We start from the raw sequence: 13,621 nt of genomic DNA, 5'->3' as shown, positions 1-13,621 counted from the left end.
AATACTGTCTACATATGAATTGTTGACCTAATAATACTGCCTACGTTTCAACTGTTGAGCTAATAACACTGTCGACACTTGATTTGTCAACTTAATGTTGACTTTCTAAATGTCGACCACATACACATCCAGCTTCGTATCGTCAATGTACAATGTGTCCTGAATCACTACTAGGAAGTGGGCAGCATTGTCGGGCTGGAACATGATTGTCCGGCAGGGGCAGGCTGGGCTGGGGGGCATCTACCCCACTGGCCCAGTCCCATAATGGGCTATCTTGGGCTGGATCACAGGGCCACCTACATTTGTTTTCTTTTATAATGTTCCTAATAGGCTGCTGAGTTGAGTTTTACTTCCCGGGCTAATATTTGTCAGCCCTCCCCTGTTGGCTGGTCAGAAAATCTAGCTAGAGGGGCTTACTGCCAATATGAAAATCAAATACATAGCATGCATATTTTACACCGTGTTGTACAGAATAATGTTATATGGAAATGTTTGTGGTTGGCCACCAATCAGGTGTTATTGAATTGGTCTAACTTGCCCCAGCACTGTCATTCCTAACATTTGCATGAATGTGACATCACAAGATTCCCCTGCAGGCTTCTCACAGACATTGTTACTTACTCCTAGCTGCTGAATCAAAGCTCTCACCCTTGTGGGCTGTCAAAGTCTGGGCATTTAATCCAAACCTGGACAGAGCTTGCAGTACTCCCCCTGCTGAATACAATCAGTAGCCCCTTGACAGATGCTCTATTTAAAAATCATTACTAGGCAGCATTATTCATATTTGAATTAATAGAAGTGCCATTCTATTGCATTCTATGGATATTAAATCTCATCCAGGCCACTCAGACAGCTTCCACTAAAAACTCAAATATGCAGAGAATTTAGGTCTAGGAATAAGCCACCGTTAGAAGACACCATTTTTTTTACTGAATCAATAGTCAAAATATCAATTCATTTGGAGCTAGTAACCTCGCTGAGACATGAGACACAAAGTTACTATAAACTAATTTTGTGTAGGCAATGTCACCACCTTCCTGCTCTGTGCAGAGGACATCACATGACACAGAAGTCACCTGCCCCCATTCTGCCTCATTATCTGCTTATAAAGCAGAGAATAAGATCGGGAGCAGCCGGCTGTGGCGAAGGCTTAGTGGGCCTCTAATGGCCCACAGGCCGTCTTTTGGCCACCACTGATTTATGTAATTACTGCAATGTATTTATATAGCTCCAGATTATTCCCAGCTGTATACAGAAAGAGAGGAGTGTATGGTACAGAACATATTATTCTCTCTAGTGTATCTGTATGTTTTAACTATAGATTGTAAGCTCATTGGGGCAGGCACCTCACATTTTCTCTTATTACTACATTATTGAATAAAATATACAATCCCTGATAACATATATGTAATATGGTAAGGTTGAGCCATCAGTGGAACAAGTTTAAGGGCCTAAGTAGATCTTTGGGGGCTCCATCACAATATTTTGAAGGGGCCCCCAAGGTTTCTAGGGTCAGTCTTTCTTAGTCAGCTGGCCGTACCCACTGTGCGCTTTACTTGCTGCTCATAGAGAAGGAAGCACCAGAGTCCCTGTGTCCTCTGAGCGGTGTGAAGCCTTTGTTGTGTCGCCAGTCACACACCAGGGAACTCATATAGGCCCATGCTGGCCGTGGACTCCTGCTGAGTGGAGCGGGGCCTGGAGTAGGTTGGGTGGCAGCTACACGGGGCCCAGCAGTAATGAGCCACTCAGTTGTCTGCACTAGGTTGCAGCTGCCACCCCAGTAGTTATACCCCCTGCCCAATTAATAACCTGAAGCAATATAAGGTCCGACTCACAAGTATTTAAAGTGCTTTTAAAGAAACATTTATTTGAGATACGGTTATAAACATAACTGCATAACTGCTAAGAGCTCTTAGCAACCTGGTCATGTACGGTCCTATATGTTGTTCTATTCTTTGGCCAAGACCAGGATCTATTAAAGTAGAAGAGGATCTGGATGATAAATAAAGAGGGTAAAAGGGCAATATCGAAGGGTGTTTTTATTTCAAATAAATGTTTTATAAAATGGTGTTTGTGTATTATTGACATTTATTCCTGGAGCACTACAGGTCCCAGTGGGTTGTAGTACCCCACCTCCCCCCAATGTTGCCAGTAGCAGCCTAGACCAGTGAGGGGTTTTTTTTGGGGGGGTGCATTTTTTTAAAAAAATGTTAATTATATATTTAAAGGGCCTTACAGGTCATTGTATAAGATACACTTAAAGCGCACCTAACAAAAAATCTACTCAGTTTGCATAATATTCTGAGTCGGAATACTAAGAAAACTACAGGCTGTAGATTATTGCGTTTAACTCTCCATAAGGCTCTCAGTCTGCAGTAGCTAGGGGATTCCACTTATGTGTGCCGCACTTTACTCTCTACTGCCAGACCCAGTCTCTATTTCAGTTTTGGGTGGAGTTTTCCTAACCTACAATGTGTCTTGGAAGGTGGGGCAATTGGTGGTGTAATTAATAAAGTGAATTTTAGTATAGTAAGGAGGAGTAATTGCTAATGCACTTAATATCCTGCAGTCTAATATGTGGAGTAACTTGTGGTATATTTACATAACCTGCAAAGTGTTATATGGTATATAGGAGCAAATTATAATTTATTTATTTTAACTAGACCAGTACACTATTAATCCATGGAGTGTAATTAACCTCGTCTAAACAGCTAAGAGCCATACAGATAATAATGTGAAACCAAATATAGCAGTTTTAGTGATTATACTTACACTCCTGCAAACGTGTCTGCAAATTGGAGTCATTGCCATTTACCATTGTATGTATGTAATTCAAGTAGTGCAAGTTAGCTGTAATTGTATGTTGTTGTCTGATATACATCTCCCATTGATTAAGCTATTGTACACACATTCATTTGAGCTAAGCACATTATTGCTTAGATCTTTGCATTGTTATTAAGCCCCTTGTGAATCTATGTAATTAGCACCAGCCATAAATCTTCTGGTTGGATCATACTGCAGGTTCAAGTGTCTTCTCTGTTCTTATTACAGAAACCTACATGGGAGTGACCATAGTATACCATATAATTACACATTTTATTATATTTCTTTATTTGGCACAATCCTGTATTTAAATACAGGAATGAAGGAAAAATCTAATTTACTGTAAAAGTACCTACCGTAAATTATGTATACTGATTGATAAACAGGTACAGATTTGCTCTATACAATGCTGCATATAAATGTTGAGTTTACTTGTACTCTAGTATTTGTTGACCAGAGAAGCAAAGGACTGAGGGAAACTCATGACAACAGTGTAATCATCATCCTCATTTATTTATATAGCGCCACTAATTCCACAGCGCTGTACAGAGAACTCATTCACATCAGTCCCTGCCCCATTGGAGCTTACAGTCTAAATTCCCTAACACACACACAGACTGACAGAGAGAGAGAGACTAGGGTCAATTTGATAGCAGCCAATTAACCTACTGGTATGTTTTTGGAGTAACTACACACTGGATGAATGGTACAGCAACTGTATTTGTATGTGTTTAATCTTTACATGCTGAAGAGATATGTGTTATCTAGGAATTCCAGAGATATTATCAGCTTTCCTTTACTTTGTCCCTGCTACCTGCTCAGATCACAATTTGGGTAATTTTACCACCTGTTTCAAGATGGTGTTGAGCATGAGTGCCAGCTCTGTGGGCTCCCACAAAATTCCTACTGCCGCTGCAAAGCTTGGCATTTTTTCATAGTCGCTTTTGTCACTATATAAACTCCCTAATTGGTTTCTGTCACCACCAGGAACTGCCCCATGTAAGTGCCTGCCTTGGGACGTGTGCAGTTATACACAGTTGTACACACTGCTTGTTCTCTCCGGTGCATGCAACCCCGCACGGACGTGTAACTAACTCTTTCCTTGTCGAAGTTGAAAAGGCTGCGCGCACCTGCGTCTGTGCAGAGTTGGCAAGTGTCAGGAATATTTGCTGTTATACTTTTGTATAGACAGCCAGGATTTTGGGGTGGCATCCGGTGTGGTATCATGAGGACTTGAGCACTCTCGATAAGTATGAAAAGTTGTCTCCTAAGACGTTGACGGGTTTTTAAATTGGAAAGCTAATATTGAGGGCAGATTTATGTCATAATCAATCGCCAAAAACACAGTATGGGCTTGATTCACTAGGGAACGTAAATACTGTTACATGGCGTATTTTGCGTAAAATCTCTCTGTGCGTGCCTAGAATCAGAACATACGCCGATGAACACAAGGATATCTAATTCATCTTTGAGCACAAAGGACCCTTACAACAGCCTATGATTTCAGGGGCGGAACGGGGAGGTGAATGAGCGTATGCATGTAGTCAATGTACAGTAAGGGTGTGCCAAGTTCAAGCACACGCAGCAAGCGTGATTTTAGCTTTGGGCATCTCAAAGGTACAGATCTGGTGTAAGTGCCAAGTGATAGTGAGGATGGATGTGTATGCATGATAGAAGACGTGTTTGCAATCAGCAACAACTGTAAATTTATCTTATGTACAGTAGACATTAAAAACATCATAATAAATTTATTTTGGGAGGGGGGGTAAAAAAAACTTTTTTTAATGTTTTTTTATTAATGACTATATTATTAATAGGTGACATTAGTTGAATGCTTTTTGTTCTGTGCGTTCTCCTGCTCCTGATCTTAGTCTCTGCTTATATTCCACATATGTACTGGACATATCCTGCAGTATCGGACTTAGACCCATATTCAACAAGAGACGTTTCTTCAGATCCACTCTTTGTTGAATAAGGACGTGCGTATGCCTGAATTATGAGCGTTTATAAATCAGGCCCTAGATCCCTATGTAACACCCCTTGGCTAAACATTGTTAAGTAGACTATGTTGCATAGTTTAGATAAGCTGTGTGTACCATCCCGAGAGTGAATGATTGCATCTGAGAATTTAGAAAGGTTCATGTTGCTGGTTGTTCTTAGCCCTAGTTCCAGGGAGTCTCTTCGGATATGACATGTTGCTTGAGTCCATGAAGCCTTGACCTTGCCAATGGTTGACAGGAACTATGCTGACCCAAGCATTGAAAGTGGGGACAATGAGAGAGTTCTAGTCCAGGCCTGTCCAACCTGTGGCCCTCCAGATGTTGTGAAACTACAAGTCCCAGCATGCCCTTCCAGCTATCAAGAGGTTGTCTACTGGCAAAGCATGCTGGGGCTTGTAGTTTCACAACACCTGGAGGGCCGCAGGTTGGACAGGCCTGTTCTAGTCAATAGTTACATTGGCTAAGTTCGAAGTGGGAGACTAGCGAAGGCCATGAGGAGCTTCAGATACATTGAGTTTATTCCCGGACATGCTGGGACCGATTGTGCACCAAACCAAAGAGTATGGATTCAACCCGCTTAGAAAGATGACACTCTCAGTGTGCGCATTAGACGTCAAGCATTGAGATGAACTTAACACTAGAACTTGGTACCTGTAAGCTCTGAGAAGCAGTTGTACAGTATCTAGTGAGATCAGGGGAAGAAGACAGACATTGAGAGAAGGAGTGAAAATCATCCCCCGGGCAAGAGAGAGTCAGCTCTTGTGCAGAACCTTTGAATCACTGTTGATTAACTATTGCAGCTAAGTATGTGCTGGAGGAATTCAATAAAGGACTGAACTTTATCGATAGATGACCCAGGCCCATTTTATTAATATCTTTGGTATGTATTACTGCACTATTACACCTGTGTCATCTAACAGTTGAGCTGGTTTTCAAAAGGGCCCCTCACTACACTTTAACCCACTAAGCCTGGGAATACAAGAGAAGTCTGGAGAAAGCGGAGTAAGAGGTGGGTGCAAGTTGCACCCACACTACGCAAAAGTGTAAAAAGGGGCTACAGCTATACAAAGCAGGCGCTTCAGGCCCACCTCAGTAGCTAATAATAAAAGTGCATTCTAAAAATGAATGTACTGCCTATTATAACGATATAAGATATCACCTTGGAATTCAATGGTTTTATTTCTATTTTCCATTATGAGTAATATTAATGACGTAATGGCCCTTGTTTTGCAAGGTATGCAGCAGAAATTGGGAAGACTAACTCCAGAAGCGGAGCTGGCCAGAAGGTGCCTGCAGTTGAGCGAAGAGCAGAGTCTGCCAGATCATTTGTGCCAAGGCAGTAAGGAATGGAGAGCGCTTCATTTGGCTTCCTGGAATGGGAACACCCGCCTTGTAAAACAACTCCTTCAACAAGGAGAAAAGATTGACGACAGGTAGGTTTAAATAGTAAGTCTTGGGCTTTTCACACCTCCAGTGCTAAGATACTTTTGCCCCCATAAATCCCTCTATAGAGTGTGAGTCTTTGTTGGGAACTGGAGTCCATTCATGGTGGTTAAGCTCTGCTAGCCTTGATGTACATTCTCAGTGTTAAGCCTCTGTACATCTTGCAGTATATTTACTTAAAAGTCTCTTGGCTGCAAGTAAGCGACTGATCAACAGAAAGGGAATACATTAGATTAATCAAGGCTGAACAATCCATGTGGTTTCAGCGAGGCGAATGTTTGAAAAATCCAAGGACATGTCGGTCATTCTAGCTGGTGCTCAGCTTTGTAATGACATGACCTGACACAGTTCACAAAACAATTATTTGTGCATGCTTCAAAAGGTGATTCATTTCTATCCCTAATAGCTCTTTAAAGTGTAATCGCTTTGGTTGTTGTTTTGTCAGCTTGTAGGCAGCCAGTCAGATCTGAAAATATCAGGTCAGGACAGGTCTATGGATAAAAAAAAAAAATCTTTGGTACCTGAACCCCCATATAACAGATGAAGACACCCCCTTTTACATACATATGGGGGGGGGGGAACACCTTGGTAAGTTAGGAACATTGGAGGACTCTCCTCACTTCATACAGGCAGCTTGTTGATAGGGGACGTTATCCTTCAATACACAGATAATTATTCCTGAATTAATTGAATACATTGACAAATCTGCCAGCCTCCTCCTATGAATATCAGTCACTCTTTTTTGCCTTAATAAAGCTATTGTAGCGAAACGCGTGTTGGCGTTTTGCTCTACAGTCTATTTCAACTTCACTGGCCATTTTTCCCCTACTAGAAGTAACTAATTTTTACTGTCTCGTTATTTCTGTTCTTACTATATGGTCACCAGAGCTTGTTTGGGCAGCCATAGGACAACTCTTTATTTCATTTTCAGTAAAGTTATAACAATACTTTTAGAAACCCAAATAATACTATTTACTGTTTCCTCAGGGATGAGCTCGGCTGGACCCCTCTACACTGTGCAGCATCAAATGGTCACTTGGCTACAGCAAAGCTGCTGATCCAACGAGGGGCTTCACTGAAGACTCAAGATTCCTCCGGCTGTACGCCTCTCCACCATGCAGCATGGAGCGGACATACACACTTGTCTGAGATGCTGTTAAACCGTGGAGCCAACGCTAGCGCACCTACCAAAGGGGGTCTAACAGCTCTGCACTTAGCAGCCGCCAATGGACATACACTCATCACACAGCTTTTGCTTAAGAAAAACATAGACCCATGTATAGGTGACAACAACCAGTGGAGTCCACTACACTGGGCAACAGTGAGCAACCATGTCCATATCATGGAACTTCTGAGTGAGCACGGCGTCTCGCTAGAACTGGAGGCTTCTGGGAACTTGACCCCACTGCACATTGCAGCAGAGACTGGAAAACTGGAAGCTTTGGACTATCTACTGAAAAAGGGGGCTGATGTGAATGGCCAGGACCTGCTGGGAAGGACAGCTTTTACAATCGCAGCTGGCAATGGTAGTTTAGAGGTATGTATACTGATTGGCAAACACAGATTAAGATAAAGAACTTTCACTACTGTAACTAGGACAACTACACTTACTCAAACAAGGAAATTGATGTACTTAATTATAGTACACAAGGGAGGAAAGACAGGTAATTAGTCCAGGCAAGCACAGAACACTTGTCAAAAACGCTTTTGATCTGGCAGACTGGTAAAAAGGGAAATAGCAAAATTACAGATAAATATAAAAGCAGGCAGACTGCATGACAGTTAGACCTAAAAGAAAGCACACGAGGTCACAAATGTATGTTAAAAAGTATATATTACGCTGGAACGTGGCTTATTTTAAATAAATATTTATTTGTCTCGTAGAAAATGTCAGAGTAGCAAGTCCAGGCTTGTGTCTAAGAGATTGTTTGTTGAAAAGTGAAATAAATCAGTGTTCTACTAAGGTCCATGTCAGTCTGTCCACTGGGGGCACTGTTTACTTATGGCTGATATTTCCATTTAATGGGGGACTGAGAGGCTGCTTCTACTTTTAATAATAAATAGTCCACAAATAGGCAGAAAAATAAAATGATTGAAGCGCCACAGAATAACTTCTGCTAATATGCACAACATTTGAAGAAACAAAAAATATATGGCTTATTTGCCTTTAAAGATCAGTATCCAACAGGCAGTAATAACAGATATTTTCTGGGCTGAACAAATATTCATAAGAATGCAACTTATCAATTCACCAGGAACCAGTGACACCGACCAATTGACATGAGGTATGAGGACCGGTTGTTAGTCATTTGAGAGGCTGCATTCTTAGGTCATCTCGCAAAATAGCTGCCTTCACCATACCGCCCAACACTTAGAATCCTGAAAGCGGGTCAAAATAAGCCCTATCTCAGTTCTGACAAACCCCATCCACAAATGAGCAAATTTGTTCAAAGCACCACCCACTTTCTTGTTAAGCCCTTCCCCTTTTGGGGTCCACAAATCTGCTTCACTGTGTATGGGTGGCATAGTGGTTACTAAGGCTGGGTACACACTATAGGTTTTTCAGCCGATTATCGGGCCAATCACACGATAAATGACCGCTTGGCCCGATATCGCATCAATGTGTATGCTCCAACGATAAACGATTATCGTTCCAAAGCAGTCTCGTTCAACGATGGAATAATGTCGTTCCAATCCCGCAGTGTGTAAGCACTCACGACCGGCAGTGTCCATAGATCTCTATGGAGTGCGCAGAGTCAGGATCTTTTCAGCCGATGGTTATGACAAATGAAGAGCACAGATCTGAAGGTAAATCTTGTAAAACGTGTATAGTGTGTACACATTAATCGGCATGCTGATCGGGACTTTTTTTTTCTGTTTTTCAGTCCTTAGTAAAATAGTTAACAATATCGCATAGCGAGAAATTTTCTGTAGTGTGAACTCAGCCTTATATTGCTGCCTTATTCTGAGCTAGTTTGCTTGCTGGAGTTCATATGTTCTCCCCTTACTTGTAGGTAAATTGGATTCTGTGAATTGGAACTAGGTGTGTTAGTGTGCTTTATGGTGCAGAAAGTAGATTGTAATCTCCACTGTATAAACTATAATAATAATAAATAACATGTGTTATACCTAATAGATTAGAATTAGTCATCTGCTTCAGGCACCTGAGCACTGTAGGGATATCATCCAGCTAAACCATTATGTCATTTATATTTATAACTGGACAGTATGTCCCCCATCCAACTCAAACATGAGCCTGGAAGATTGGAGACTAAAAGGGACAGGACAAAGTTTGTGTTTTTATCAACTGGACAGGTTTTAAAACTTACAATAATACCATGTTTCCCAAAAGTTGTACTATCATGATTTTTTTATATTACGAAATTAGCTGTTATGAAACTGGGCGAGGTCTCATTTGACAGTGGGCACGGCTGGTGGATCTGGGTGTAGTTGGGGTGGATTGTGGGCAGGGCTTGTTATTTAATTATTAGGTGGTATACAGTACAGGAAAACTACCACTACAAACAACAGACATTAAAAATATTGCACCCATCTTTTCTTACTACTGCTATTTGTCTTCCATGTTTCTCAGTGCAGTTACATTTCTCTAATAATCTCAGTCCCCCTCGGTAGCTTCAGAACTTCACCGTCACAAAATATTATATATAATACACGTGTGCACCATACAGACGCCCAACCTGCTGCTTCAAATGAGGACATTACAGAGGAAGATATTTCCCAGATAATTAAGTCACTTACGAACACTGCTGACCCTTGGCCTGACAGCTTTACTGCCTTACATTATAACAGATTTGCATCCATGGTTATGCCTATGCTTTTCTTTTTTTAATGCCATCTTCTTAAATGGTAAGAAAGTTGATAGAGACACCACCACCAGGGCGCATATCATTGCCATTCCCAAGGATGGCCATGATCCTAGCCTCTGTGAGAGTTATCGCCCCCTATATCACTATTGAATGTCAATTTAAAATTGTTTGTTAAGCTGCTGGCAAAGAGACTAGCCCCGTTGATCCCCACATTGGTCCACCCTGATCAAGTGGGTTTTATCCCGGGCCACCAAGCCGCGAATAACAGAATAGAGTTGATCTCTGCAGCTAACAAATATTGTATACCCGTACTGGTGGTGTCTCTAGACATTGAAAGGGTCTTTGATAGGTTCTCCTGGCCCTTTATGAGGTACTCTTAGGTTTCTTCGTACACTCTTCTGTGGATCTTTAGTAAACATTGACCGCTTCCCCCGCTCCTATTCCCCACCACGCACATTTTGCTATCCATTTGGGACTATAGCACATTTACTTATCAGCAATCTTTCCGCCAACTCTTTTACAGTTTGGTCCCAACACAATATAAAATTCCTACCCGATATTCCCTCTTTACGGTTCTTTCCTGAATTTGCGGACATTCAGCATCGATTCCGTATCCGACACAACTGCTTTTACCAATTCTGGGCAAATTAGACATCTCTGCCATTCCATCCCAGAGCTCAAATCACTTTAACAACTCACTCCCTTAGAGACGTTCTGTAAATGTAAATCTTCTCTCTTCATTTTATTGACTCCTTATAGCTCACCGCCAACCAGATAGGGATAATATGAACTGAAATTAGGGAACGGAATTCCAAGAGATCTGAGTTCAAACTAAAGTGAACGCTTGTAAACTGCTCTATAGAGGGTACTTTGTCCTTACTGGCCTACACACGATTTATACTGATCCTTCCAAGTCTAGCCTTATTGGTGGACCTGCACTAAGATTGTGAGTTTCTGGTGCTGTATTTATAACCTGATCTGTACCCTCATGAACCTGACACTTCCTGCTTGTCCATCTTACTCTCTTTCCATTCCAGAAACGGACAAGTATACATTGGCCATGACCGGACACATCCATAATGTCGCCAAACATACGATAGCTGCTAGCTGGAAACAATTGGACCTCTCTGCTCTGTGGTGATTTACAGAATCTGGCAAACTTACCAATGCGAGTTTATCACAACCTCTATCTAGTCCACGACCGACCTATTAAATTTCGCACTATCTGGCATCCATGGCTCTCTCATTATGAGGCCACTGTTTAAATTTTTCCTCCACATGAGTTTCTCAATTTGTACTGTTATACCCTGCATGGTGGACCATTAGCTGAGTGTTGACGGAACAAATCTGGACATCCCTCCTCCCCTATCATCCCCTCTCTTACCCATTGGTCCTCTGCTATCTGATGACGAGTGAATGTTTACCTATTCCAGAGACCTGTGAATTTGACCTTGTTTGTTAATGTACGTGTTATGCTATACAATTCTGTTTCATTGACTTTGCTCCTTAGCATGTTCTACAGAGTTGTTGATCCTTAGTATCCTTTCCCACTCACCCCATTCTTTATTTTTGTCTTTCCAAAAAAACTTCAATAAATTATATTTTTTTAAAAAAGAACAATTGAGATGCCCATGTGACCTGATGTTATAAAACCCACCCACCCACACTTGTACCTCATCCTGTGATGTCACTGGTTCCCGGCTTATTGTCTGAATATTGTTTCAGTTCACTAAGTGTAGGCAATAATCAGTGGCAGAACTTTAGCTGGTGCAAAGGGTGAGACCGCTACAAGGTTCGGAGGTGAGAGGGAGACTCTCACTCTCTGCCTCACACACTGTCTGAGGATGCACTGTTCCGCCTCTGCAGTGGCGGAACTACCATTGTTGCGGCAGGTGCCGTGCATGAAGATAATGGGGACCGCTACATGGCAGATGCAGTGGGTTGAGGGCCCCCGGCTCCCAAATCCCAGGCTTCATACACCAGGGCCCAAAGCTCGCTAGTTCCTACTCTGCATCCCTGGCAATAAGGGTAGTTCTTTAGTGTCTGTTTGCACTTATTTATGCTGTTGTCTCTTTGCGTCTGGTTAATGTAAAGCTTTGCTGATTGTTTTATCTCCTGTTAGGTTGTCCGGTTGCTGTTGGATAAGAAAGCTGAGCTGGACACTCAGGACAAACATGGACGCACAGCCCTACACAGAGCAGCAGGAGCAGGACATCTTCATGTAATACAGTTCCTTGTACAGAACGGCGCCTCAATGAATATAAAGGACAGTCTGTATCTTACGCCAGTGCAGAGAGCAGCCATGCTGGGACACAACAAAGTCTCTACTTATTTACAAGAACTCGGAGCTCTAACTGAGACTGGAGATGCACTCTGAGCCTATGTTTCTTCAAAATGGTGTCAGAAGACTGGGTTCCCTAAAATCATATATTACTGTTTTACTGAGATCATAAGGTCAATTTATCAAGCTCCGAGTTTGAAAAGTGGAGATGTTGCCTATAGCAACCAATCAGATTCTAGCTGTCATTTTGTAGAATGTACTAAATAAAGGATAACTAGAATCTGATTGGTTGCTATAGGCAACATCTCCACCTTTCAAACCCGCCGAAAACTTGCAGCTTGATAAATTTCCCTCATATGTATGCTATATGAAAAAATACATAAAAATAGAATACATTTTTAGCAAAAAGAAAATGTGGTTCCTCAGTAACCACAGTTACTTGGTAGAGAGCATTTTATTCCACATGACTTTTGTGCACTATGCTCTCTTCAGGGCATGTCTCCTCCAGGCAGCACAGAAGAGCTGCGAGGTATAGAGGAAGCTGGGGGTGCATAGAAGTGCCAGCTCTTTACTCTGCCAGCTCAGCTCACCATCCAGGTAGACTTGTCAGACTGCTTTATCCTCTCTCCTAGGCCAGGCTTCCTCTACATGTCACAGTTCTCCTGCAGTGCAAGCTGGAGAAAGCATAGCATACTGATGAAAATGCTCTCTCACGGGCAAACAGGATTTCGAGACGCCTTTTACTTCTTTTGCATTGGCACTGTAATAAAGTTGAAAAAGAACCCTCACCTGGGAGTTTGTATGTTCTCCCTGTGTTTACGTGGGTTTCCTCCGGGTGCTCCGGTTTCCTCCCACACTCCAAAAACATACTAGCAGGTTAATTGGCTGCCATCAACATTGACCCTAGTCTCTCTCTCTCTCTGTGTGTTAGAGAATTTAGACTGTAAGCTCCAATGAGGTAGGGACTGATGCGAGTTCTCTGTACAGCGCTGCGTGAATCAGTGGCGCTATATAAATAATGGTGATGATGATGATCACCTCCATTTACTGTATTTAATAGGCTCCCAGCACCTACATATAGCCTGGACCTCTTTCGACCCAGCTTGACTCTCCCTGTAGCAGCAGGTTCTCACAAAGTGACTCTAAGGCTATCAACCAGAGATGTCCCTTTTTTGTATTGAAGTCCTAAGTGCATGACTTCCAAATCACTCAATGGGCTGTCAAAACCCAGTGTTGGGGTCTCTATT

The 13,621-nt window shown here is 42.1% G+C and overlaps 1 protein-coding gene across 1 annotated transcript; it reads left to right on the top strand.

Annotated features, from left to right (window-relative positions):
* Positions 1-6,059: 6,059 nt before the first annotated feature.
* Positions 6,060-13,053, top strand: ANKRD65 (ankyrin repeat domain 65). The gene is made up of 3 exons (XM_075190962.1): positions 6,060-6,256; positions 7,254-7,803; positions 12,216-13,053. Exons 1-3 carry the CDS (start codon positions 6,060-6,062, stop codon positions 12,468-12,470), a joined length of 1,002 nt encoding a protein of 333 aa, XP_075047063.1. The 3' UTR covers positions 12,471-13,053.
* Positions 13,054-13,621: the final 568 nt, after the last annotated feature.

This window comes from Mixophyes fleayi, chromosome 11 (assembly GCF_038048845.1).
Source record: "Mixophyes fleayi isolate aMixFle1 chromosome 11, aMixFle1.hap1, whole genome shotgun sequence".
Lineage (NCBI taxonomy): Eukaryota > Metazoa > Chordata > Amphibia > Anura > Limnodynastidae > Mixophyes > Mixophyes fleayi.
This window is presented reverse-complemented; position numbering and strand designations above follow the sequence as displayed.

Bases quoted from the DNA above. Each gene is read 5' to 3' on its own strand.
- ANKRD65 (XM_075190962.1), top strand. From the start codon at position 6,060: ATGCAGCAGAAATTGGGAAGACTAACTCCAGAAGCGGAGCTGGCCAGA. The intron at 6,257-7,253 runs GTAGGTTTAAAT...CTGTTTCCTCAG, and splicing joins GGAGAAAAGATTGACGACAG to GGATGAGCTCGGCTGGACCC. The intron at 7,804-12,215 runs GTATGTATACTG...ATCTCCTGTTAG, and splicing joins CTGGCAATGGTAGTTTAGAG to GTTGTCCGGTTGCTGTTGGA.